This window comes from Sceloporus occidentalis, unplaced genomic scaffold (genome assembly GCF_023333645.1).
Source record: "Sceloporus occidentalis isolate IW3139 unplaced genomic scaffold, rSceOcc1.0.p SCAF_10, whole genome shotgun sequence".
Lineage (NCBI taxonomy): Eukaryota > Metazoa > Chordata > Lepidosauria > Squamata > Phrynosomatidae > Sceloporus > Sceloporus occidentalis.
In genome coordinates this window covers 32,674,984-32,702,794 of record NW_028316990.1, presented here as the reverse complement: position 1 = coordinate 32,702,794, position 27,811 = coordinate 32,674,984, and the positions used below count along the sequence as shown (strand labels likewise).

The 27,811-nt window shown below is 44.4% G+C and overlaps 1 protein-coding gene and 3 non-coding genes across 12 annotated transcripts; all 4 read right to left on the bottom strand.

Moving 5' to 3' along the window:
- Positions 1-502: 502 nt before the first annotated feature.
- Positions 503-27,811, bottom strand: LOC149306402 (radial spoke head 10 homolog B-like). 9 transcript variants are annotated; one of them, XM_089540551.1, is made up of 22 exons: positions 27,572-27,811; positions 26,587-26,705; positions 25,799-26,071; positions 25,145-25,220; positions 24,816-24,884; positions 24,398-24,571; positions 23,679-23,764; positions 22,758-22,878; positions 21,279-21,455; positions 19,398-19,539; positions 18,662-18,783; positions 17,889-18,078; positions 11,116-11,224; positions 10,160-10,239; positions 9,895-10,043; positions 8,822-8,929; positions 8,436-8,612; positions 7,526-7,663; positions 6,867-6,957; positions 6,331-6,459; positions 4,695-4,893; positions 503-1,366 (listed from the first exon to the last, which is right to left on the bottom strand). In XM_089540551.1, the coding sequence occupies exons 3-22, from the start codon at positions 26,038-26,040 to the stop codon at positions 1,150-1,152; spliced, it is 2,796 nt and encodes a 931-aa protein (XP_089396677.1). In that variant the 5' UTR covers positions 26,041-26,071; positions 26,587-26,705; positions 27,572-27,811; the 3' UTR covers positions 503-1,149. The 9 variants fall into 9 exon arrangements, with proteins under 9 accessions (XP_089396677.1, XP_089396678.1, XP_089396675.1 ...); XM_089540552.1 differs by lacking the exon at positions 27,572-27,811 and adding an exon at positions 27,430-27,541; XM_089540549.1 differs by lacking the exon at positions 27,572-27,811 and adding an exon at positions 27,128-27,421.
- Positions 12,485-12,675, bottom strand: LOC149306405 (U2 spliceosomal RNA). Its single transcript, XR_016271737.1, has one exon. It is a non-coding gene; the product is annotated as a U2 spliceosomal RNA (small nuclear RNA).
- On the bottom strand, positions 13,736-13,926 carry LOC149306404 (U2 spliceosomal RNA). Its single transcript, XR_016271738.1, has one exon. It is a non-coding gene; the product is annotated as a U2 spliceosomal RNA (small nuclear RNA).
- LOC149306403 (U2 spliceosomal RNA) lies at positions 16,826-17,016 on the bottom strand. Its single transcript, XR_016271736.1, has one exon. It is a non-coding gene; the product is annotated as a U2 spliceosomal RNA (small nuclear RNA).

Here is a 27,811-nt window from a genome sequence, read left to right as displayed (position 1 = left end):
AGCAAGAAGGATGAATGATAAAAAAAGAAACTGCTAAATATCAGATTGCATCCATCAAAGGCAGTGTAAACTACTCCAGCCTCTCCCAACCTGCAACTCTGCAGACATGGTTGATGTGTTCTCATACAGACCTATGGGATTCCACTTTCAGGGAAGGGCTTGCCTATTTTGGCCCCTTACAACTGTGACCCTAGAACACTACTAAGCTCCAAGCACATAAAAGACTGAGTTCACTATCCTTTCATGATCCCAGACAGCCCTACTATGCATTTATGTTTGATAGAGCTGCAATGCTCCATAGGATCCCTGACGGTGTCCGACTCATGACTTAAACATTCATCTTTTCAAGTGATGGCAGTTACTTGGTTTTGTGACTCGAGCTTGCTCTGCATCATTTCCTTCCTTTATGAACTTCAGAAGTAAGTGCCATCAGTTACAAAGCCAAAGCAGCAGCACCGACCCAAAAAGGGAATATATCTCTAGACAAGGAGGGACGCCACAGTTTTTCTTAGTACGATACATATTTTATTTGCAACCATTAAGACTAGAGAGTTACCTTTTCCAGGAAAAGATTTTCAAGAGAATCAAGTTGTATGGAATAACAAATGGCCTCATGTAGACGGCTTTTAAAACACAGAATCTTTCATTCTTCCAGAGTTTTAGATTTCAGCTCCAAGAAGCCTCTGAGAGCATGGCCTGAAATAAGTATAGTTCAAAGGCCCAGAGATTCTTCAGGTGGTTTGATTGTTATTGTATAAATTGGTCCTTGTTTAACCTTGTTAAAATAATAGACAATTCATGTATTATCATATATTAAGGATTTAAATAAGGGAAGAGAAGACAATATGAGATCTTGCCACCTAAATGGAAACCTCTGTTCATTCCTTCATATGTTCTCTCCCAACTCAGCCTATAGATTACTTATCAATTATACCTACAAAACAATCCTATCCCTGCATAGTGGAAATGTATTCCATTGGCACAACCCTAGTAAAGTTACTGATGTGTTCCAAAATGCTCAGTCCTAAGTTTCTAACTAGACATCAACATAATAGAAATATATTTACTATTCGTATATATAACTCAAAGCCACCTGCAATTTTGAGGTTCTGAGCAACAGATACAGGACCTGCTTGGTGTCATGGCACTCTACTGTCCCTTTTTCTTCTTCTTTCCTCCTGTAGTAGTCTTGCTGCTTGGTGGCACTTGTGGCAAAACAGGGGGTTCTTCTTTCGGTGGAGTCGGAAGTTGCACAGAGACTTCCTCCATCTCTCTGCACAAACTTTCTTCAAGCTCCAAAGCTGCCTTTTCTGCTGCAGCTTCTTCCAGTTTTCTGGCTTCTTCTGCCTCCCGCAGAGCATTCAGCCTGCGATCAAATGGGAGAAGTGGATGCAATCGCCTTTTGATTTTAAAAACGTTATTTCTGTTGTAATTAGAGGCAGTTCTAAATTTTAAAAGTCAGGTCATTGCCTAAGCAACAAATGTGCAAAGTCCACACCATCACTTCTAAACAGTGCATCTAACCACATGCGCTGTTATAACAACAGAAGCAAAGGATATAACTTGAACCCAATGGGCACAAATTTAGTGCCAATCCCTTGAATATTGGAAAACAATTGCCTGTTCTTTAGCTAGCCTGAGAAGCACTGCTGTAGTAAACATAGGCGTATGTAGAAACACCACTTTGTCATCTCCGCATACAAACTGATGCAATTTTTTTGCTCTTGGAGTCTTAGGGCCGAACATGAGAGAACTGTACATAGCTCTCCCTCTTTGTCTGTTCTGAGCCTTGCATATAGTTATTGTGCAGCAAATTGTAACATTTGTCATACTCACTTCTGTGCCTCACCAGCTCCATATAAATACTGATGACCAGTTTCAACTTCAGCTCCCAGAAGCTCCAGCCAGTATAGCCAACAGTGAGGAACTCTGGGAGTTGAAGTCAAAACACCTAAAAGACCAAGCTTTGAGAACCAATGCTCTAAAGCCATAAAACATACCCCAACACAAGCATGAAAGACCCTTAGGTATGACTCCTATTGGGTAATGTTCATGGCTGAGACCTAATCCTGAAACCGCTGGGAGAGATCATCCGGAGACATGGGGCGCGGGGTTATCAGTACGCTGATGACACCCAAATAGTCTTCTCTATGTCTCCGACTGATGCAGTGACTGGGGTTGGCGTCTCTCCTCTCGTGGCCTGTCTGGAGTCGGTAATGGGCTGGATGAGGGAAAACAGACTCAGCCTGAATCCGGAAAAGACGGAAGTACTCGTGATAGGTTCTCCCGGTCCGGGGTTGGCGGTGGTTCCACCTGTCCTGAACGGAATCACGCTTTCCGTGAAGGACTCAGTGAGCAGTCTGGGGGTGCTCCTGGACTCGTCGCTCCACCTTACATCTCAGGTGGATGCGACGGTCAGGAGCGCCTGTTATCAGCTTCGGCTGATTCGCCAGCTGCGACCCTACCTCGACCGGGGGGACCTTGAAACTGTAGTACACGCTCTGGTAACCTCTCGTTTGGACTTCTGCAACGCGCTCTACATGGGGCAACCCTTGTACCATACCCAGAAGCTGCAACTTGTGCAGAATATGGCAGCCCGACTGGTCACTGGTTCTGCCAGGGCCAGTCATATAACACCGGTCCTTAAAGACCTACATTGGTTGCCTATTCGTTTCCGGGCGCAATACAAGGTGTTGGTTATTACCTATAAAGCCCTAAATGGCTTGGGCCCAGGGTATCTGGAGGACCGCCTCTCTCCGTACAATCCGTCCCGCACCCTCAGATCTTCAGGGCAGCAACTGTTAAGAGTTCCAGAGGGGAAATACATTTCCACCTCTAGGAGGGCCTTCTCCATCTCGGCCCCCACCCTCTGGAACTCGCTGCCCTTTGAGCTCCGCTCAGCCACCTCCCTAGCCCAATTTAAGAAGGGATTAAAAACCTTTCTATTTGAGCAGGCTTACCCCTGACCTTCCCCAGAATACTCTCCTCCCCCTTGGTCAGCACTGTTTTGCCGGCATGAATTTTATTATTTTTATTGCACTGTTTTAATCATTTTGTATAATTGTATTATTGTATTGTTGTGTTTCTGCTGTGCACCGCCTTGATTTTAGAAGGGCGGTATATAAATAAATTTATTATTATTATTATTATTTAATCCTGCACATTCCTTGCCATATCGCAAAGAGAACAAAAGCAGTCCAGGGGAATGGAGAAGGAGAACCTTCCTATGCCATCTCTCTCACACCAGACAACGCTAGAATCTGAGAAAGGAACCCTTTGGCTTTAGAGATATTTTGGACCTTGACTCCCAGAAGCCCCAGAACGGCCGGCTGTATTGGTTTATGCAAAGACCAAGCTTTTTCCATCCCTGATGGAGGGCCTCCCAAGGAGCTTCTAACATGATCCTCGCTGCAATTCAGCATCTCACATGCCACAAAAGGAATATGAGAAGCAGGTGTTAGTTTTGACCAGTCTGAAGACTCAAGTTACACTGATATACTGGTATGCTGCTTAAGGATGGCTGGAAAGGTACTTGCACCCACCTGAACACCACTATGTCAGGCTATGGATACAACTCAATCCTAAAAATCTTAAGAGGAGGGAATGAGGTGAGAGATGCAGTTTAACAACATCTGCAAGGCCACATGTTCCCCATCCCTGGTTCTGTTTTATGTGTCAATGCTGTCATACTCTGACTTTGTATAACCAGGTCCTATTTAATACTGGTAAATAATTTTTTAAAATGCAGACATTATGGAAAAAGCCCAATGGAGGAAGTGCCAGAAGGAGTATGACAAAGATGATGGAGGTAAAGGAGTATGTCCAGAGGAGGGTGACCAAAATGGTGAAGGGTCTGAAAACTATGCCTTAGGAGGAGAGATTTAGGGAGCTGGGTATGTTTAGACTGGAGAAGAGAAGGTTAAGAAGGGAAATGATAGCCCTGTATAAGTATTTGAAGGCGTGTCATATTGAGGATGGAGCAAGACCCAGAACTATGGATGCAAGATGCAGAAAAAGAGACTCCACCTCAACATTAGGAGGAATTTCCTGACAGTAAGAACTGTTTGACAGTGGAACACACTCCTTCGGAGAGCAATGGAGTCTCCTTCCTTAAAGGTCTTTAAACAGAGGCTGGATGGCCATCCGTCGGGGGTGCTTTGATTGTGTATTCCTGCATGGCAGGGGTTGGACTGGATGGCCTTGAGGTCTCTTCCAACTCTATGATTCTATGATTCTATGAATGCTGGCTGGAACCCTGCAGAGTAAGTGATGGAACTGAGCAGGAGATTGAGGAGGAAGGAGCTACAGAACCAAGTAGTGGCCCTGAATGTTAGGGATGGAATGGTGCCAGGAGCCATGCAGCTGCTGTTGGACAGAAAGGGGATGAGGATAGGAATCATTGCATGAGGAGATATTGGATTATCTCCTTTCACAACCTTTCAAAAAGTACTCTGAGGGCATCACACACACACAAAGCAATTACACCACTATAAGTAATGAAGAGGATCCCAACCTCTGTTATTTTCTATTGTTCAAAAGACCCACGTTGCCTGGATATATCTCTACCAGAAACAAACAATGCCCTCTGGGGGAAAAAGCCTATTGTGTGACACTCCTCGCTCCTCTTTGGCTGCTGCCACACTTGGCATAAATAAAATCCAGCCTCCACTAAGCAAAACAGACCAAAGACTCACTTTGCTGCTTCCTCCTCCTCTTGGATCTTCCTCAGAACGCACAGTTCTGCGTCCCAGATCCTGTTGTCTAAAATGGTTCCCTTCACAACTTGCAAGTGCTTGTAGCCAGCAAAGAATTTGTTGACGAAGAAAATGTATATCTGACTCATCCACAAAGAGTGCTTCTCCTTCTGTTCGTTTTTGGCAATCTGGAGCTTATCTAGACAAAACACATAGTTACTGGAGTTTTGTTTCTAAGGAAAGCACTACAGTTCAGAGGCAAACCGCACTGCTTGGCATGTCAAAGGTCCCACATCCATTCTCTCACACCTCCAGTTCTAACAGGATGATTCCTACCAGACACACATTGAGCGGCTGCCAATCAGAACAAAGAAAAATTGCACTAGAATCTTGCTCTATTAATCTACAGCCACAGGCTTGCAATCCTCTGCAAATTTCAAATAATTTGGCATTGAGGTCACTTGAATTTTGTGCTGGGTTCAGAACTTAGAAGAGCTGCTTTTGGGGGCTACAACTCCCAAAAGTCCAATCATGTGTCTGTATTTCCAGTTCTGGAAATGGTCATGTTTTTATTTCATGTTCTTTTACTGCCCTCAAATGGTGTCTCTTGGAAATCACAGCATTGGGTTCCACACAGGGTTCCTCCTTATTCATTCTCATCACTTTCTAGCTGTGGAGAGCAACCTTTTGTACAGAGGGTCTCCTCTAATTGTGGAGGCTTTTCAACATTGATTTTTGAGTTTTCCAAATTGCTTTTCCAATCCAGAAAGTTGTCCTTAACAAAGTTATACACAAGAAGGGTGCTAAAGCATTAGGGAAATTAAATTGTCCCTTGTCTGTGTACCCAAGTTCTGAATACAGATACTACCTCTAAAGAATGTTGGTCGTGATTCTCTGCAAATTTCAAATGATTCTATATTGTGTAACTTCACATACATTTAGCAACATAGCAGAGACACTACAAACCCTCCTAGTGAACTGATATGCACCTGCACTCCTTAGCTGGTGTCCTGATGGAGGCTGGGCTCTATTGATATGCAATTGTCACTGCGCTGCCTCCCCTACATAATAACCCTCCCTGAATGCAGATGTGACGAAACTACTCAACTTTATTTCCCACAGACACAAGTCCATTGATGTACGCGCAACTCCCATAGTGAATTTCAGCCGTCATTGTTATGTGCATTGTTGATTCTCAGTTATGGCAAACCTATTCTATGGTTTTCTTGGCAACATTCATTAAGGGGCCTGTCACTGCCTTCCTCTTAGACTAAGAGGGTGCTTTGATTGTATATTCCTGCATGGCAGGAGGTTGGATTTGAGGTCTCTTCCAACACTATGATTCTATGACTTGCCCAAGGTTACCCAATGGGATTCCATGGCTGAGCTGGGCTCCAACATTCCTAGTCCAGTGCTCAAACCACTACCACATTTTTGTCTGGTTTGGGGAGCTTTGGGGTAGTTTTCAAGTGAAAAATTGGCTAAAAGTGGGCAGGCTTCTGGGGAGCTGTACTTTGGGGTCCTGAGGAGCATATATATAGTCCACACTTTAACCACCTGTGCTTTATAGTCATGATAAAAAGACCATCCACATTCATTTAGCCTATTGTCTTAAAAGACCAAATAATTCTCTCACCTGCTAATTCCTTCATTGGAGTGCTAAGAAGCATATCCTGCTCCATGTCTGAGGAAGCCAGAGTGTGGGTTTCTTCTTCAACTTTGTCTTCCGCAGCAGCAGTGAAGGTGACATTCAGCATTGCGGGGGCTGAAAGGGGGAGAGAAAGCCAAAGGGTAACTTCCATCTTACTTATGGCTGAATGTTGGACTGACAATATGTGGCGAGACCTTGTAGCACGAAAGGAAGAAGTTGGCAGCATGAGCTTTCTTTGACTTAAATCTACTCCCTCAGATGCATTTGGAACGATAGTGCTGAACACATGATACACTGCAACTACCATGAAGCCTACAGCCCTGGAGTAAGGAAGGGTACACCGGCCCTCTTTGTCCGCAGCACTGTCCAGACAATTGCTGCTGCTATTGCCACATGTGTGAAAACATGTCTTTCATTACAGTAAGGTTGCACAGACCATTAAGTAAGTTTTTCCTAAGAGCCAGAGAAGACCTTGAACACCAGAAGGCATGGGTTGCATGATCCAAAGTCATAGGACTTACATGGAGGAGAGGGGCCTCTTTCTTTGCCAGAGGATTTTGAACCACGTCGAGCAGCTTTCTCTTGCTTTTTCTTCTCTTTCGTTTTTCCCTTCTGTGCAAAAGAGGAACAGCCAGTCACACAAATCGGGGATAGGTAAGAAAATGTGTCTTTTTTGACTTAAGAGAAAGCATGGATCACAACTAAATAAGAAGGAAACAGTAAGAAGAACAAACTTCCCAATGTACTATACTATTAGATTTAGTAAGCAGTTATGAAATGGTTTTAAAACTAATACATTTATGGCTGGTACTTAATCTGAATATGTGCACTTTGTCCATTATTCTGCCCCCATTAAACCTCTGGAAAGCCAGCCTGGAGTAGCATTGGGAGTGGAGGACTGGGCTTTGAGAGCTCCAGAATGAAGTGCCTTCTGGTCATTAAACCCATGGATGACTATGAGCCAATCATTCTTCTCTCAGCCTGATCTACCTCACATGGTTGTCGTTAGGATAAAGTAGGGAGGAGAAGAGTGTATGTTGCCTTCAGCTCATTTTAGAAGAATGGTGGGATATCAAGGAAAGTAAATAACTAAACCTTCAGCTCAGCTCTAAATCAGAATTGTGTCCAGGTCATCACATGTAACTAATAAATATATAAAGAAATAAAGTATTCCTCTAACCTCAGACTTCTTTGTCTTACTGGCGTCAACAAAATGCACAATCTTGCTGGCAGAAGACTTGCAGCTTAGACGGCGACCGCTGCCATCTGTCATTTCATTGCTTGCTTCACCGCTGCTTGTACTCCTGGTCTGAGCAGACTAACCATTTAAAACATGCAAACATAGGCGTTAAGTATAGTGGTGAAGAGTAGGGCCCTTCATGTTTTCAGGGGCTATGCATTATCTTGGATACTGGACTGTATGGCTCCAAGATGCCAGGAGACGGTGCAAGATAGAAGTGTTTTAATACATAAAATAAAGATATGCACGGCAGGAAAGCCTTGCACCTTTGACTCTATCTGGCCTATCTAGTAGAGCCAACTTAGAGGCATGTGCAGGCCCAGGGACATGGGAGTGAGTTGTGTGGTTGTGTGTGCACATCTCCATCACATTTTGAACCCATCCGTGTACAGGCTGACTGCTCACAAACAGCTACAAATGGCCCAGCATGTGCAGGCTCCAAAAACAAGAAATGAAGGAGTGTCTCTAAGACAGTACTTCTCAAATAGTGGGGCGGGCCCCCCGGGGGGGCGCGAGGCTCCGTAAAGGTATGTTATGCAGAGGTGTACTTATAACAATGTTATAGACAAATGATACTATTTACAGTCGTGCGGGGGGCGCGAAATGTTTTCTTCTTCCTAGGGGGGGCATGACAGAAAATAATTGAGAAGCACTGCTCTAAGAGAAGAAAAATGCCAGCCAAGAAGAGAAAATGAAGGTTTCAGGGGCTGGGGTCCCCTTTTGCCCCATGGGCTACATTTCCCTCATCTGCCTTACTGACTTGCAATTTAAAAAGTGCCAAGTTGGATCTGGACAGCCAGCATTTCATTCGTTTCCCACATGAAGCAACAGAGTCTGTGGTTAAACTGACCTGGCGAGAGGACAACTCCTGGGGCAGAGGAGAGAGCCTGGACCCATCCGCATAGTCCTCCGTTCTGTAGGAACTGCCAGACTGGCTGGCCTCCTCTGCTTGCTGCTTCAGCATCTCATCTGTGACAAAGAGCAGAGCGCAATCCAGCAGAGCCTCAAAAAACTCAAGGAATACCAGCTGAAGGAAAAGCAAAACAAGCAAAGGGAAAGAACACAAATCATCATTGGTCTCCAAAAGGAGTTTGGGGGTGCAGAGTGTCAGTATGAAGCCGTAAGCAGCCATCAGAAGGGAGGCAGATGCAAACTCCCACATCCAACCAAGAAGGCTGGCTCTTTCCATTACAGTTGTACAAATGCACATCCTCTACTCCATTCCTAAATACGCACCTCATGCTCCAAATTAGTGTCCTCTCCATTGCGGACACAGGGGCTGTCTTTTGCCAGTATATCCACAACTTTGGTGGGTGTGAGTTGTTTGCTTATGAGTCTTAAATCCTAGAAATTGAAAGAAAGTGTTAACCACAGTTCTCTTTCCATCTCTGAACTTCACCCCGGGCATAAAAAGAAAGGAGCAGACGTGGTCCTTTTGTTAGGACAGATGGGGCACTTATCACCAAACCCCATCTAATCCCTTTCCCAACTAGCAAGGGGTATGAAGCATACTCAGAAAGGAGAAAGTTAGGTAGCAAATTAGGCTTGACTGATTCTACTCCTGGAGACCCGTTGGCTTCATCTCAGCATTGCCACATCAGGACCATCCCAGGCCCAGAGATTTCAGAGCTGAAACTTGAAACCTAAGGACAGACCCTTGCGGTGCCAGACCCTCCTGTGATGTTAGGCAGCCCCTGGCGATGCCATTAAGCATGACTTTAAGCACCAGCCACAATTGTACACAGCATACTACTCAAATAAGGAACAACATAGCTAACAAATGACATTTGTTTGTGTGTGTGTCACATGTACGCACACAGCATGCTTTTCAAGACAATGCCCTTGCCCTGAGATTCCTCTTCTCCCCTGAGAACTGGAAAAGAGGGTCCTGCCTTGAGATCTGGCAACCCAACCTCCATCAGCCCCAGCTGTCACTGAAAAGGAGGAAGGGGATGGCAACATGACATTTATTTGGCACCTTACAGGAAGACTCATAGAATACTTCTGGTTTCCAATGGCACTGTCTCCACCAATGTGAGTCTTCCTCCTAGACAGCCCCAGCTCCTCCTTTATGCTGCCTTTGCATGGTATTATGTCCTTAATGATAATGATTACTGGTAATTATGCTGTTTTCTTGCTTGTGTCCAAACCTGCCCTTGACTTACACACATGAGGTTGACTTACAGTCAAGTATATACAATAGTTAGTTACTCCAAAGAGTCAGGAAAGGCTTTCTGCCTATCCAAGTTGGAACAACTAAGTGTGCGGCTAACCAGACTCACAGATAAACCTACAAAGAGGATACTTACTTTCAGCATCCAGAGGAAATGCCTCATCTTCATGGTAGGTTCATGAGGATCTAAAGGATTTGGTTTACAAAAATCCCTGTATATCTCCCAACACTTGTCAATGTAATTGATGGCATAGACAGTTTGCTGCCGGTCGTTGAACAAAATGCCTGTCGAAATAAGTAGCGGAAAACATCTGGAGTGTTCAGCTGCTGTTGTTTTAAACCAAACGTCTGTGTAAGTAACTGAGAAAGCAGGAGAAGGCAACACAAAAGTAGGAGTCTACCTTTTATGCGGCAGGCATGGGGAGCGATGTTCTGGACCATCAGTTTGGAGAAGCACTTGAAAAGGCGAGGGCTTGTATTGCTGGAGTTGAAACAGGAAAACACAACAGCAGTTGCTACAATGAGTAGTAGGGGTTCACACATTTGGACGAACACATACTGAACTTGTTGCTATGAGATAGAAATGTCTACTTGGTTAAATTAACAGATTTGAAATTATTTTTGATCGATTAGAACGCTGTCCCGATTAATCAAGAAATATTAAATGTGCATTAAAAAAATACAAACACGCAAAACTGTCCTGAAAGAGGCCTCCTACCTTCTTTCTCCCATGTCCACAAAGGCCTCTTCTAAGGTCCAAAACACATTGCATAAATAATCCAGTTTGAGACCGCTTTAACTGCCCTGGCTCAATGCTAGGGAACTCTGGGAACAGTAGGTTTATGAGACGTTTAGCCTTCTCTATCATAGAGCTCTGGTTGCCACAATAAACTACAATTCCCAGGATTCCCTAGCACTTAGCCAGGGCAGTTAAAGCGTTCTCAAACGGGATTATTTCTGCAGTGTGTTTTAGACCTATACCCCACATATGTGCCTGACCTCTGCAAACAGTATGCTTTTCTACTTCTGAATTGCTCTCTTAATTGTTGGTTTAAGGGCCCTTTAAACCAGTTTACACTGGCTTGAAAACCAGTTTATTGTGTAGTGTGAATGAGATGCTGGACTATGACTCTGGAGGCCAGTTTTCAAATCTTGGCTTGGCCATGGAAACCCATTGGGTGACTTTTGGCAAGTCACAATCTCTCAGCTTCAAAGGACGGCAAGAGCAAACTCCCTCTGAAGAAATTAGCCAAGAAAACGCCTTGGGGTCACTGTAAGTCGGCATCAACTTGAAGGCAGATAACAACAACAACAACAGGCATTGCTAGGGCCAACGCAAGGCAAGAAAGCCACTTACTCGAACTCCTTGTGATAGATGTGGAATGATAGATAGATGAGATACGTCAAAAACATTCTTAGCAGCAAAGTCTCATATGGAGAATGAATCTCTTCCAGTAATGTCTTATCTGCCAAAGAAAAAAGGCATCCTTAGAAGTAGTTTCATCTGTCTGCAGAACATAACTGTATCCGTCCAATCCAATGCGCCTCTTATTTTACTATCATTCGCATTAACTGAATGTTTGCAGAAAGATTAGTTCTTCATGTTTTACTCACCTCTCCTCTCCTCTGGGAGAACGAGATTTATCCAGGTCTAGTTTCCCCTGGAAACATGCTCAGGTCATTGGAAGCTTATGGTCCTTGTAGTACTTGAGTAGTAAATGCACCGCTTAAACCAGAAACGGGCAAAGCGCAACCGCAGGGCCTCACGCACCTGATTCTGCTCCAACAACATCCCACTTGGTGCCAAGATATTTAAAAGCATGGTTTTGTGCTTCCTGGCTGGGAAGGGGTTCGACTGGATGACCTTTGGGGTCTCTTCCGACTCTAGGAGTCCATGATTCGTTGCCTAGAGTAGTCTCTTTGTAAGAGTTGCCATGCTTTGAATGGGGCAAAATCGAAAGATATAGCCACGTTAGTCTGTAGAATCGGCACCTTTGAGACTCGCTGAAAGAAAGAAGTTGGCAGCATGAGCTTTCCTAGACTTCAGTCTAATGCATCTGAGGAAGTAGACTTGAGTCTGGGAAAGGTCACACTGCCAACTTCTTTCTTTCAGTGAGTCTCAAAAGTGACACAAAGATCTCTCTACATACTGAGCGGGGCAGTTTCCCCTCCTGTCCCCTGAGAGGCTTCTCCTTCTGGGAAGGATTGTCTGAAGAGGAGCAACTGCCCCTTTTCCTTTCCTGGAGGTTGGGAAGGGCATCTTCCCAGGGGCAGCCCCCTTGGCTTGGGGCAGATCCCTGGGGTACAATGCAGCTGTCCTAAAAAGTACTCCCAGAGGTGTCTGCTTCTACATAGGAGCCCCCAGACCCCCCCATGAACGTCTGGGAAGGGCTCTCTGGCAGGGATGCTGCCCCTTGGGGTGGGTAGGATGGGGGTCTTCCCAAGGGCAGCCAGGCACCCCTTCCACATGCCCTCGCTGCCTTGGAGTGCTGTGTGCCTTCCTGGCTGGGAGAGGGTTGGACTGGATGACCCTTGGGGTTTCTTCCTAGGAGCCTATGACCCTTTGACTGGCAAAGAAGAGTCAGTTTCCCTTTGAGCCCCCCTAAGAAACCAAGCCTCCCTTTCTCAGTCTTTGGGAGCAGACTCCCAGAACAGGAGCTCAATTCTGTGTCTGAGAAGCTCTAGTTACTCAGTCTGTTTTTAAACCAGGGATATTCCCCCCAAAGGGGAGGTGCACCGTTCCTGGAGGCACTGCAATACCAGGTCGATGTGCGGAGTGGACGGAGCAAGCTCCTATTCCATCTCCCAGCTCCAAAAATCCATTTAATATATAGTCCTCAAATAGAGGACGTATCAGATATTAAACTGATAAGAACAGATACTACACTTGATCTTAGCCAAAAGGCCGAGAAGCGATACTCGAAAGCTGCCTCCGCCTCGGGAGCCTCTCCTTCCAATGCCTTTTCAGTCTACAGCGAGACCTGAGCCTGACCCAAGGCTTCCATCCGCCTGGATCCGTTGACTGTCCTCTGCCCCCGGCTGCACCTTCTACCTGTGATCCCTTTGATGTCCCCCAAGGGAAGACCTCCCTGCCTCCACACCTTCGCCCCCAATTCGGGACCCTTTGGCCCGCATGGAGACCGCGGGGTCCTCCTCCATCCCTATTGGTCCAAGATTTGCATAGCCCCACCTCCTTAAAATGGTTTGTCTAAAGGAGGGGCAGCCTTCAAGCCCCGGAAACCTCTCAGGGCTGTGAGAAGGGAAGAAGGAAACAGCGCCACCTCCTGGCCTGGGAGGCTCCTGCGGCAGAAGAATTGCATAAATGCCCATGAAAGAATTCAAAGGTAGAGCCACGATGCGCATATTAGTCTATAGCAGTGGCCCCCAAACTGTGTGCCCTTTAGGAAATTTTGGACTTCGGCTCCCAGAAGCCTCAGCCATGTTGGCCAATAGCCTGGGATTTTGGGAGCTGAAGTCCCAAATGCCCTTAAAGGGCACCGTTTGGGGACCGCTGGTCTGTAGAATCAGTCTGTAGAGAGATCTTGTAACATCTTTGAGACTCATTGAAATGAAAAGGTTGGCAGCCTGTTTCCCTAGTCTCTCTAGGTGCTATGTTTGGCATTTTAGAAGCAGCAACAGGGCTGTTCTCTTCCCTGGGAGAACTTCCACAGAAGGGCAGAGAATTTGATGGGTCTGGGGGAGCAGTTTCCCATTGAATCCTGGGAGAAGCTGTTTCTGCTGGGGAAGGGCTCTCTAGAGGGGCAGCTGACCCCTTTCCTTGCCTGGGGGGGATGTTGGTCCTCCCAGGGGCAGCCAGGGATCCCCCTTTCCGCAGCCTCTTGGCTGAGAGGGGGACTCCTCTTGAGGTGCAACCTGGTTCTCCTGGGAAGCTTCCCATAAAGGCTGTACTTGAGAGAGAGAGAGAGAGAGACCTCTAAGACCCCACAAAATAGTTCCAACAAATCAAACCAAAATTATTCCACCCCAAAGTTCCTGGAGGCACTGCAATACCAGGTCAATGCGTGGAGTGGACGGAGCAAGCTCCTATTCCGTCCCCCAGCTCCAAAGATCCATTTAATATACAGTATAGTCCTCAAATAGAGGACGTATCAGATATTAAACTGATAACAGATAAAACCTTTTATTAGAGAATATTTAGAAATACAGTTTAACATAGGAACAATAAATAGTACATATCAAGTCCAAAGAATGCAATTATAAATAATCTATATATATATATATATAGTAGTATAATGATATACAAAGAAAGTATAAAGCAAATTTCATTCCTAGGATAGGTTAAATTATGAAAACTTACTTTAAATAAAATAGAATATACTAAGGAGACCAATAAATATATCTTTTACTTTTAGATCACAAATAGTGAACACTAATATATCCAAACAGTTGCATACTACAGAAGAGAAAAGAGGAGGAAGAGGAAGAAGGAGGCAGTGAGAGAGAGAAGAGAGAGAATGAAACATCGCTTCCAGGTTTATAATGGTTCCCTCTCTACCAAAAACATAGCTGGTTCCTCATACTGGCGGTGCCCTGAGATATGCTCAATGTAAATGCCATGGGACCATCTAATGGTGAGCACATTTCTGGAGTGCCAAGATGACCTTCTGCCTCAGGAAGAGAGTCAGGAGGAGTTTTGCAGGAGACCACCAGTTGCATACCATGTCAGTCAACGACCGAGACGGCTTCTTCCTTACCACTGCATCAGGAAAATGCAACTGAGTGCTTGCTGTTACTGCCTTAACAAGAAACACCTATACTGAAGTTCTTCAGAGAGCCCAGGGGAAACTAGTTAATCTCTCAACCTTCCCAGGAAAGCTCCCAAAATGAAGAAAATCATCCCAGCAAGTAACACCAGCCTGAGAAAGGAGGATGGGGCTGCACAAAAACGCCGAGCAGAGGGAACAACTAAGACCGGCTTACTCCATGGGCAGGAAGAGGAGGCAACGCTCACTAAAGAGACTGTCCTTCGGTACCCACTCAGTCGGCTTACCTGCCCTGTGTGCGAAGAGCCAAAGAAACAATATGCTACGCACCGCACTCTTCTCGCCCATATCAGTTGGTACCAGGCACCAGTCTACTCTCTGTGTGAGCACTGCTCTTCAAAATTCATGAACCTGCCTTTGAAAACCAAACGCCAGGCTGCATATCTAGGCCACCCAGTAGTCTACCTCCAACTCAAGCCACACCAAAGTTGCAACAAGAACTCATTCATGAACACAGTGCCCACCAGGGCCCTTGGGCCAACACTTCAACTGATGAACAAGCAGGAGAAAACCCATCTGAGAGGCAAACGACCACCACAAAGCCTGCTGCCCCAGTGGAACAGAAAGCATCCGTACCGTCTGCTAGAACCCATGCTGCTTGTAGGAGAAATAAAAATGCTGCGAAGCTCCCCAAACAATGCCTTCAGACACCGACACTCCAGTTGTCATTGCAGCAAGACGCTCGAAAACCTACTGGCCGGCAGTGAAATTGGATGGCCAAGCTGCATGAAGTGAGAGCCTTTGGGGACCTGGAAACGACGGTCAGCTCTCTGACTGATGAGCTTTCCAAAGGAACCAGACCAATTGAAAGAATAGCTATCGGACCTAGACAAGGTACTTCTGGAGCGCCAAGAGGACCTTGCAACTACCATCCTAAGGTTAGAAGAAGAAATACAGCAGGCTCTTATGGTCCTCAGGCAGCATTGCGCATCCAAAAACTCTACCGTGTGAAAAGATCAAGAACTGTAAGGGAAGTTCTCAAGGGTCCATCTCCACTTTGTACTATTTTCATCAGTCATATGAACATTTTACATCTGTTTTCAACAGGGATGAACAAAGCCAAGTTTCTAGCCCAGCTAATCTCCTTGGGTTGCCTAGAGCTGATGAGGAACTAAACATCATCCTCTTAAGGGAACTCACCCCCCAAGAATGGAGATAAGATTGATGGGGGCTAAGAATACAGCTCCAGGCAAGGATGGCATTGGATCCGTTTTACTGAGGAAGTATGATGCTGGCTGCTTAGTTTTAGCAGCCATCTTTAACCATAGTAAACAACTCTGTCGTACGCAACCAGCTGGAAAAAAGCTATGATCATCCTCATCCATAAGAAGGATGGTGCTATGGACCCTGACAGCTGGCACCCAATTTCTCTTTGTAGTACCATCTACAAGGTTTACTACACAACTTGCATTGCTGCCAGTCACAGATTGGGCCATTGCTGGTCGCATTATCAGCCCTCAACAAAAGGGCTTTATGTCATGCAAGGGCTGCTACGAACATAACTTTATAATATGATTTAAGGGAAAACCTTTATAAAATGCAAAATAGATGGGATTTACCCCATTTACAGTCCCTCAGCAATGGATTGAATAAGGACAATGGCTTCCTGATCCACTACACACATTGCAACACAATCTGACCCCATCCTCTGGGGGCATCCTATACTCATCATCCCAATACTCATGGCTTCTCCTCATGCTAACCAGATCTGCAGGAGCCAACATTCTTTTTCAGTTTTCTTCCATTAAACACCTGCCCTCCTGTCTGTCCCTGGCTTCCACTCCAACAAAAGCATCTGAGGAAGTAGACTGAACTTTCTTCTTACTTTCTTTCAGTTAGTCTCTATGATGCTACAAAATGCAAATGGTATCATTAGATGGTCCAGAGACATTTACATTCAGCATATTACTCCTCCCCAAGAGGGAGGCATCCTCCTGAAGTGCAATGTGGGCTCTCCTGGGAAGCTTCCCACAAAGGCTCTGCTTGGGAGACAAACCTCTAAGATCCCATATAACAGTTACAACAAATCAGTCTGTTTTAAACCAAAATTATTCCTCCCCTATGACTCTTTGCCTGGGAGTCCTTCAATGCTTTGACTGGAGTCAGTTCCCCTTTGAGTTCCCCTAAGAAGCCAGGCCTCCCTTCCTCAGCCCTCTTTACTTGGGGCAGACTCTCGGGGGAAGAACTCTGACTCTCCTGACGAGCCTCTGCTCCCCATAGGAACCTCCAAGAGCCCTTTAGTAACTCAATCTGTTTTTAAACCAGCGATATTCCCCCCCAAAGGGGAGGTGCACCGTTCCTGGAGGCACTGCAATACCAGGTCGATGCGCGGAGTGGACGGAGCAAGCTCCTATTCCATCTCCCAGCTCCAAAAATCCATTTAATATATAGTCCTCAAATAGAGGACGTATCAGATATTAAACTGATAAGAACAGATACTACACTTGATCTTAGCCAAAAGGCCGAGAAGCGATACTCAAAAGCTGCCTCCGCCTCCGGAGCCTCTCCTTCCAACGCCCTTTGAGGCTACAGCGAGACCTGAGCCTGACCTGAAGCCTCCACCCAGATGGACCCACTACCCACCCTCCAGCCATGACAGTGCCCTCTGGCCATGCTCCCCTCCACAGTCCCCGAGGGAGACCCTCATAGGGGGGACCCTTTGGCCGGCAGTGCCACTTCCGAGTTCTCCTCCCTTCCCATTGGTCCCAACTTTGCATGGCCCCACCCTGGGCCCTCCCATTATGCTCTATGCTCCGTTAACCCTTGCTCCCCCTTCCCACAAGGTATCCGCCACCTTCATCCCGGGAGGAGGGAGAGGAGGAACAGCACTACCTCCTGTCCAGGGAGGCTCTGCTGCCAAAGTATTAGCATGCCCACCAAAGAGGAAGAAGAAGAGGAAAGGCAGAGGGTGAGTGAGAGAGAAAGGAAAAGGGAAAATGAAACATCGTTTCCAGGTTTAGAGTAGTTCCCCCTCTACCAAAACATATGAGGTGTTCCTGTGACTCACTGGAAAAGACAACAATAACTGGCAAAATGCAAGGCAGTAGGAAAAGAGGAAGCCACTACTACATGTAGATTCATTCCAAAAAGGAAGCCATATCCCTGAGTTTGCAGAACCTGAGCAAGGCAGTTGTTGACAAGGTATCAGAGGTCTCTCTTTCACAGGGTCACCATAAGCTGGAGTTGACTTAAACGCAAACAACAGCAGCAACCAAGAAACTCTGCAGATTTGAGTAGAACAGAATCTGAAGATATGGGCAGAGCTTGGAAGAAATTTGTTACCAAAGAAATTAATTGCATATAGCTCCTGATTCATGACTCAGAGAATTACGTTAGAGATACAAACCGTTCAGGATCCTATCCATGTCAGCAAGCGTAAGGTTGCAATGATGGAACCTGCAGTCCTTTAAAAACCGCCAGAACTGAAGCTTCGTCATCAGGAAGGTGTTGTCAAGCGAATGGTCGTATCCTAAACTGCTGTAAAAGGTGTAGATCCGTCTCAGTTCTGAGATATATCTCAGTACAGCATATTCTGTCTGGGGGGAAAAGATGGAAGGGCAAAAACATGGAATCAGACTTATGTTTCTCTTACTAGCCAAGTATATCTCAGATCAGAGAGGGCACTAGGCCTTGAGTTAAGACTATCACAGGTCAAGGCTGGGATCAATGCAAGGTGCTTAGGATGGGATGTGTTCAGGTCTTGGCAATATCTTCAGGCACAGAAGAAGGGAGTAGTGTGCAACATAAACCTCTGAGACTGCCCAGCAGTATGAAACCTCTAGTATAAAAGTCAAGAGCTTATGTTACTGCTTTGGCCTAGATCTTGCGTCTGTGTCTCATAGAGGCTTTTGGGGAGTGTGAGTGGTTAACTTCAAGCTTGAATCCCATTGTGGGAGAAAGGCAAGATATCAATCCTTGAAATAAATAGGCCCAAGAATTAAAACTGGCCTGGAGCGGGATTCCCAGACTCAGAGGTTGAGCTTTCCTCATTCATCGCTAAATACAGCCAGTTTTATATCTTTTTGTTCCTTTAGCACCTTAATTGTATTCTTCCTTATCTTGTTTCTTTTCCCTGGCAAGTAAGAGAACCGAAATCAGCTCAATATAAACACTGCATACCTGCTTGATTTCTTCTTCCCTGTCCTTTTCTGGAAATATAGCCAATAATGTTGAAATGTCTATTTCAATATTTGATCCCAATGTAGATGAATCTCCTGGACCATCCACAACCTTGATGCTCTCTACGCAGCGGAAAACAAAGAAAGAAATCAATGGTACCAATTCTCACTACAAAGAAACAAAAATAGCAGCAAAAGGCAAAGAGGTTCTTTCGGCAGCTGGGAAGGGAGGCATTTGAAGTTAGACCTGAGTAAAATGCATGAAGGCTCAGAGGGAGTATAGAGTATAGCCACCACCAAGGATTTTGGAGCTGGGTTTGAATCCCCGCTCAATCATGGAAACCCATTGGGTGACCTTGGCCAAGTCAGTCTCTCAGCCTCAGAGGATGGCAATGGCAAGATGGGTTTGCCTTCAAAGATCCATAAGTGAGAAAAGACTTGAAGGCAATCACCACCAAAGGGATCTTGTAGCAACTTTGAGACTAATTGTGTAGAACTAGCTGTAGCATAAGCTTTTTTAGACTGGCTTGCATCTGAGGAAGTAGACCAAGTCTATGACAGCTTATCCTGCAATTTCTTTCACACATCTAGTCTCAAAGGTCAGTTACTCTCAAAGCAAGATCCCTTTGTTTTATGAATGAAGTAACTGTGTTTAAAAAACATTTTTCAAACAATCTGCTAACTTTCTGGTAAGCTTAACCTACTATTTTCTTCCAGGGACACATCAAGCTGCTCACCTGTGCCAAAGGGACTCTTCGTTCGAATGCCACTCAGATCTTGTGTATTCATGATGTCAATTTGAAAAGTTGGATATTCAGCTAGATGATCATATATAAATTCACCTTCGTACACACGCCCATTCTTGAATACAAGCTTACCCTAAAGAGAAAGCAGAAGCGTGTCTGTAAGACGGTCAGGAGCACCTGTTATCAGCTCCGGCTGATTCGCCAGCTGCACCCCTTCCTGGACCGGGGGCACCTTGAAATGGTAGTACACGCTCTGGTAACCTCTCGTTTGGACTTCTGCAATGCGCTCTACATGGGGCAGCCCTTGTACCATACCCGGAAGCTACAACTAATGCAGAATATGGCAGCCAGGCTGGTTACTGGCATACCCAGAGCCAGCCACATAACACCAGTGCTTAAAGATCTGCATTGGCTGCCTATTCGCTTCCAGGCGCAATACAAGGTGCTGGTTATTACCTATAAAGCCCTAAATGGCTTGGGCCCAGGATACCTTGAGGACCGCCTCTCCCCATACAATCCGCCCCACACTCAGAACATCTGGGCAGCAGTTATTGAGGGTTCCAGGGGCCAGGTTAGCCTCCACGTCTAGGAGAGCTTTCACCATCTCGGCCCCGACCCTCTGGAATTCTCTGCCCATTGAGCTCCGCTCGGCCACCTCCCTGGCCCAGTTTAAAAAGGGGCTTAAGACTTTTCTGTTCAAATCAGCATTCCCTGACACAGGCCCCAATTAGTTCTCCCCCCCCCCCCCCCTCTATGTCAGCAGTGGCAAGCTGGCTAGATTGTTTTAATGTAGATTGTTTTAATGTAGTTGTAAATTTTAATGTAATTGTAATGATTGCTTTTCTGTTGATGTTTTATAATGTTGTACACCGCCCTGATTATATAGAAGGGCGGTATAGAAATAAATTTTTTATTATTGTTATTATTATTATAATTCTTCTCAGGATTCTATTTGAGCAAAAGTTCTTAGTGACAACTTCTAGTTACAATGATTTCGAAAAGGCTTTAGATAAACTGATGGAAGGTAGGCCTACAAATGATTTACTCAATAGCAATAGCAGTAGCAAGTCCATTTCTGTATTGCTTATCAGTGAACTAGCACTCCCTAAGCAGTGTACAATGTGGAAGCCAAGTCTTTGGATTACCCTCCAGGTTGAATGACTGTCTGTTATCAACTGAATATCAGCCGTAGGGAGAAGCAGAGAGACAATGCAAATGCATTCAGGCTCTTCAGGCATTAGGCTGGACCTTGTGGAAAACAGGACACTGAGCTAGATGGATCTGCCTTGGCATTGTTCCTTTTCAGGGAGGGATTCTGGGAGCTGTAGTACAAAAAACGAACATTGCCAAGCTCTGGACAAATGTTGTTGTTGTGTGCCTTGAAGTCATTTCCAACATATGGAGACCCAAGGGCCCTATCACAGTGTATTCTTAATAAGGTTTCTTCAGAGGGGCTTTTGCCTTCCTCTGAAGCTGAGGGAGCATGACTTGCCCAGGATCACCCAGTAGGTTTCCATAAGTGGGAATCACAGTCCAATGCTCAACCCACTAGGCCACACTGACAGGATCTTCCTTCTTTTTATCTGGGGAAATGGATGCTGGGAAAAATAGAACAGATTATTACAATAGAGCAATGAATTACAGAAAGCCAAAGAGTGAGGATTGTTTTCCTGTGGAGGGTAATCATTGAGAGGTTCTTGTTCTTTGCCAAGGATGGGGCTGCAAGCCAGAGCTAAAAGTGGACAAGTCCCTCCATCCTTTGTTCCTTTTTCTACCCCTCTTTTTCTCTTGGTCTTTTTGCAGCCCATTCTCTCCCTCCTTTTCTCTCCTATGCAGTGGAAGGGGGGCCATAGGGCACTTGCCAAAGCTTACCATGCCATGCTTCTTGTTGTAAACCCATTCGCCCTCATACATTGCTCCACTGGCAAAGAAGAACTTTCCACATCCATGGCGATCCCCATTGACAAAATCTCCCACATATTCATTCCTCAGGGGATATTGCGAGCCAGGTATTCTCTTCAGATACCAAGTGTGGGTCCCAAAACCATGCTGAACAATGAAAAAAGGCCACCTTAATTTAGGACTGAATGCATTCAATGGATGTGAGCAGCATCACAATGCATTATACCAGTTCTATTCCAAGACTTTTCCTTAAGGAAACCTTGGCCAGAATGAACAACAGCCTTGTTTCCCAGTATTTCCCCATTGGTAAGTCTCCCCTTTCTCCACCATCGTCTTCATCTCCATTTAAAGAAAGGGCAGAAAACCTCTTTCAGTCCAAGGGCCAAATTCATTTTCTAAAAGACTGAGGGGGAACATGAAGGGGGAGGCAGTAAGAGAAAGGCAACGGTATGATACAAAAATACCAGCATATTTTACCTTAATTCGTTCCTCCACCATCAAAACAACTCATCTCTTTTTAAAGACAGTCACAGAAAAACCTTAGAAGACATATTCATAGTGTTGGCAATATGACAAATTACAATAACATCCGAAATCCACAAACAGTGATACTTCTGTTTGGTCAACCAATGTGTACAAAATGCAAGATGCAAGCTTTCAAAGCTCCACGACTGGAACTCAAAGCAACATCCTGGACTCAGTCTTGCATTCTAAACCCATGGCCCTTCAGATGTTCACAGCATATGAAAGTACATCAAAGCTCATCTAGTCCAACCTCCACGATTTACACTTAAATCATCCCTGATAAATGGCTGTTGAAACTTTGTTTGGATGCCTGAAATGAAGGAGAGCAGACCACCTTCCAAAGTAGTTTGTGTCACTGTTCAGCAGTTCTTCATGTCAAGAAATTCTTCTTCATGTTTAGTCAAAATATTTTGCTCTTTGAATCCACTAGTTTGGGTCCTACTCTTTGGAGCAGAAGAAAACAAGCTTGCTCCATCCTGTTGAATTAACTTTAGCCAGTTAAAACACTGGTGAAGGATGATGGTGGAAGGCCACAGTTTCCTCATCCCTGTTTCCAAACATGTTTTATGCGCCTAACTCTGAGCAATGGATTTCAGTATTTGAAATTGAGTCCTTTCTGTTCTGAAGTCTGCCCATGTCTAAGTTTAAACACTGATGGTGTTGTTTCATTAAAGACAGTAGTGTTGATTTTGGGCATTATTGTTAGGCCACTAATCTCAAAACCCTTTTTTTAAACTGCAGGAGGTCACTGGGAATTGTTGTAGTCCAAAAAGTCACTTTTCAGTGCTTGGTAAATAAAATTATTACATAAAAGATCAACATAAAAAATAAAGTAGGAAGGGATCTAGCCGCACATTTAAGACTGATTGATTTTAGCCTATGGTTTCAAAACCAACACAATTCAAAGACTTGATCAATCCATACCTGTATCCCATTCACCCATTTCCCAGTATATTCCTGGTTAGTCGTCAGCCACCTCATCCGCCCTTCTCCATGACGGATATCCCTCTCCCACTGGCCTTCATAGATATTCCCAGATCTATAACTATTAGGGAATCAAAGGAAGAAGGACATTAATTATGCAGCAATCAGGTAGATATTGCCAATGGCAGAAGACAGGGTTTCTAAAGAGACACAAATATTGTGGACTTCAGTCCCATAAAACTACCTGTTATGAAGGGCTTTAAAAGGACAGTGGAAAATTCAAAGATAATGAGACTGAGTTTATAAACAGCTATTAATGATGTTGGCTATATTAAACCCCTGCTAACTAGGAGCTTCCGGGAGTTGCATTCCAAAAATAGCTTTTTCGGCCAATATTTTTATTGCGTTTACACATAAAAGCACATAAACTAGAGGCATGAACTGAAACAACAGCAACCAACAAAACACAACCCTGTTCCTCACTCCCCTGAATGTTCAAGTGTAAATCTGCACTTTCTTCCTTGACTTCCTTCAGTCATCCTCCCATGTCTGCTATTTCCTACAAGGAGTATGGTGTCCCCTGCATGTCTTCAATTGTTGATGGTCATTCCTCCAATTTTCAAGCCTACTTCCTCCAAGTCTAATCCTGCTTTATGTATTCCATGTTTAGGATGGGCAAATTCTCCCTCCTTACAATTCTTTATCTTTAAATCAGACCAAGACTAGAAGGCTATTGAAAAGAAGGCTTTCAAAAAGGGACTGTCTTCTGGCTATATTTCAAAGGGAGGACTGCTCCTTAGCAAAAAGCCACCAAACCACTCAGACCTTCTTGGAGAAAGGATGCAAGAAATTGAAGATCTCCAAATTTCCCATAGAAGCATATTCAAATTCTTGTTGAACCAGACAAACTGGAAAACTTACCATCTTATTCCCCATCCACTTTTTACATTGTACACAAAGTCACCTTCATACCAAGAAGAACCTTCCCTGTTGTAGTAAATGGTGCCCTGAAAATCAAATTATAGGCATATTTTTAACACCTGAGCATTTTACACACAGATCAAATGTACAATTATGACTGAAACCCCTACATTAACCAAACACTTGCCTTGTAAAAAATGGCCTGTATACAGGCTAAAGGCCTAAAAAGGTCACGTTAACAGCTGAATTGTAATTAATTAATTGTATCAAATAATCCAGCATTATATTCATGGCATTTAACATTCTGCAGTTTGCTGGATTGTTCCATACAAGGCCACAAAGTAGGCTTTAGGTCTGGATTAGAAACTTGAATGATAAAAATAGCACATTTGAGTCAGTGCAAATAATGTTTAGTGAAATTTCAAAAACCTCTTTTAATACCAATTTCCACCCATTGCAAGGTAAAGAGGGGCCCCAACAATATAGAAAGAGGTGATTAGAAGACATTTCATTGTGGACTTTGACACCAACTACAAGGTAGACATTTCTCAGAGGAAAAGGAGAACGACTGTCAGTCACTTTTCCACATGTTGAAATCCATTTCAGGCAATAATGCGCATGTTTATGTTAAGTCTGGATTCTGCAGCCCTTTCCACCACAGAGGAGAACTTCCTGCCCAGATTCCAGTAATCCAGGTGATACTTCCATGTTTTCATTACCTTGCCATGCCTCTTGCCTTCAACCCACTGGCCAATATACGAAACAGGATAGGTGCCACACTTGTACATGCCAAAGCCATGCCTGATCCCATTCTTCACCTCACCTTCATAGATGCTGCCATCAGGCCAAGTATAAATGCCATGATGCATCTGTAGGTTCTTGACAAAGTTTCCCTAAAATGCAAAGAAGAGATTCACTGCCAGAACTAAGGATTTCTTATTTCTTCTGGAAATTAGGCTCCCTTCCTCAGATGCATGATGTGTTCTCCAGCATGTCATTCTTAGATAGTCAGACAGCATCATTATGAAGCCATCTATGCCCTGAGAGTCCAGCACAGGTCCTGGCAAGGTAGAGGTTTCATACCTTTGGCCCTCACTACAAAGAGCTGCAATTATGATCCATTTAACAATGTGTTACCTCATACTTAACTCCATCGGCCCAAGTGTAAGTTCCTCGTCCGTGCATGAGGCCCTCCGAAAACATGCCCTTCAAAATTAAATAGGAGTTCATCACTATATCTACCCATAAAGGTGTTTTAATACCTAGAAAATCATCCTTTTTGAGGCAGGGGTGTGTGAGTGTGTGTGGATGGGGCTTAAGACTTGGGCATGGGATGGGACCAGAGATCAGTGGGAAAGGGTCAGGAAAAGCCACCCTCTGGGCCCACATTCAATGTCAGGGGATGAGAGGGGCCTGGCACATTGTGTGCTTTGAAGCTCAGGAAGCCAAACATTAAATATACCCACCTTATAAACATTGCCCCCTTGAAAACATGCCGTTCCTTCTCCCTCATATAATCCATGGACTTTTTCACCTTCATAGCTACAAGGAGAGCAAACAAAAGATGAAAACCCACATGTGATAAAGCAGTGAACAAATAAAACTAATTACAATTAGTATAAATGGTCTGAAACAAAGGAAGTACCTGAAAATACTATTTTATTTACCTTAAAATTCACTGTGATGGGAAAATTAAAAGCACCAGGAAGGAAACTGAAGAGAAAAACACTTTTATGCCACCTTTACCAGACCCCCTGAAACCTGTCCATTAACCACAGGTTAAGAACCCCTGAATTAACAACTATTAATAAGTAGTTATTACTCATTTTAATTCTTTTTCTGTGTAATTGTTGGTTTTAGTGGAATGTTTTTATTGTATTTTGATATATGTTGTTAACCGCCCTGATGTATGAAGGGCGGTATATAAATAAACTTTTTATTTTATTTATTTATAACTAAATAATTGCTACATTAATCATAAGTATTAATAATTATAATGTGGAATTGTTCGAAATAATTGGAAGTGCTGGAGGTAAGAGTATAAATGACCCATCAAACTGGAACCACGCAAACCAGTCCTAGTGAAACCAGCCCTGTTTTCTGTCTACTTCTTAGATTACCTTTCCACAATGAGTTGAGTGAGGACAGGCTCCTCATACTCAATGGGTTCTGGGACTGGAAGCGCTTCTGGCTCCTTCAGTTCTTCCTTGGAAACCAAGGGAGCTGCCAGTTGTTCATCCGCTTGATTTGCAGCTGGCAGAATGGTCTGTATGGAACTGCCAGTGTCAAGAGCAGCGTCATGAGCCGGCGGAGGCAAAGACTTCTCTCCCTTTTTGCTGTCTTTCTTCTTATCTTTACCCATTGCTGCAAGACGAGGGACAGCTGCTTCTTTTCTGTGGGGAGAAAGGGGCATGATATTTATACATCTCTCAGAGAGATGCTTCACCCACCTCTTGCCGAGAAACAAGTTCAAATGCTGTTTCTAAACTATCTAATGGATAGACCAAAGACGACAAGGCATTTTATCCTCATCAAAGGGGTTCCATGGGATGAATTCTTCTCATGGCCTGGACTAGCGCTAATAAAGCACCATTCTGTAGGATTACCAAATTAAAAACTGGAGAGAGAGCAGCTGTACCTTTAATGGTTGTGTAAATGACAAGATTTCAGACGTTGCTTGTCATGCAATGCAACCAGGGAACCAGCAACATCTGCTGAAATTCTCCCTTCTATACAACCACTAAAGGCACATTAACTATGGAATAGTAGCTTTATTACGGCCATAGACCAGCACAGATAAAAAGGAAGATACCCAATAAAAGAAGGTTTAAAACAGAATTTAAAAACAGTATTTAAAGTATCCTATCTCCAGTTTTCTGTCTGGGAACACTACTATTGTGCCACTAACCTGGAAAAATATAGTCGTGTCGTCTGTAGAATCAATATAATCAATATAATACTATAAATATAATGAACAAATAAATAGGATCAGTCTGTAGAGAGATCTTGCAGCACCTTTGAGACTCACTGAAAAAGAGAGATTGGCAGCATGAACTTTCATTGGCTCAAGTCCACTTCCTCAGATGCATTTATACATGAATTAAATTATTATAATTTATTTATTTATTTATAAACCACCTTCAAAGGAAGAAACAAGAAAAGGGAATTTTGGCAGGGGATGAAATTGGGAATATATGGCAATTATATAAACACATAGAAGATGTGAAGGGAGAAATTGCAGTATCTTTTTCTTACTGGTTTGTTGCGTGTGTGTTTTGTGATGGAAAAGAATAGATGTATCTATCTATCATACACACACACACACATTAAATCCCATTTATCCTCACGCTTATAGAAGCAGCAATAAACAGTTAAAAACTCCATTTCACATGAATCTAGGCAACAATCCAAATTATTATAAAACATGAATATGAAATATAAATATAAACCTCTTCCTAGTACAGTCACTCAATCTCTTTTGTGTGATAAACCCCCACAATCCCTATACATTTGGCTTCCCAAAGAGCCCCCATTCCAGGCTTTGTTGTTGTTGTTGTTGTTGTGTGTCACACTTTGGACTGATTCATGCCAGCCTTAGGCCTCTAGCCTTAGCTTCCTTCAGAGGGCCTGCCCTTGCCTTCCCTGAGGCTGAGAGAGTGTGACTTAGGCAAGGCCTCCCAGAGTGGGCTTCCATGGCTTTAGCAGGGAAGAGAGCCCTGGAAGCCATTTTAGTGAAAGGAAGGAGGCTCACTTTGTCACTTGGCCACAAAACTGCCCCTTTCTCAGAGAGTTAAGGCTGGTAGTAGGCCCCAGGCGCACTAGGCCTCAGTGGTAGCCATGGCAACCATGTTCAGGGCCCAGAGGACGCCATTTTTAGGAAGAGCAGCGCTTGCCTCTTAAAGGAGCCGCCGCCTTATTCGCTTCTCTCCTGGGCTGAGGCTGAAGAGGAGAAGGTTTGCCCATAGGGAATCATTGCAGAAGATTTGGCCATAGAGACAGAGACCCAATGGAAGGCGGGGCGAGGACAGACAGGGGTGGGAGTGGCCAAGGGCGGGGCCATGTAAATTTGGAACAATGGGGAGAGAGGAGAACATGTAATTTCTTCAGCTGGTCTTGTAATTCCAGCGGCATGG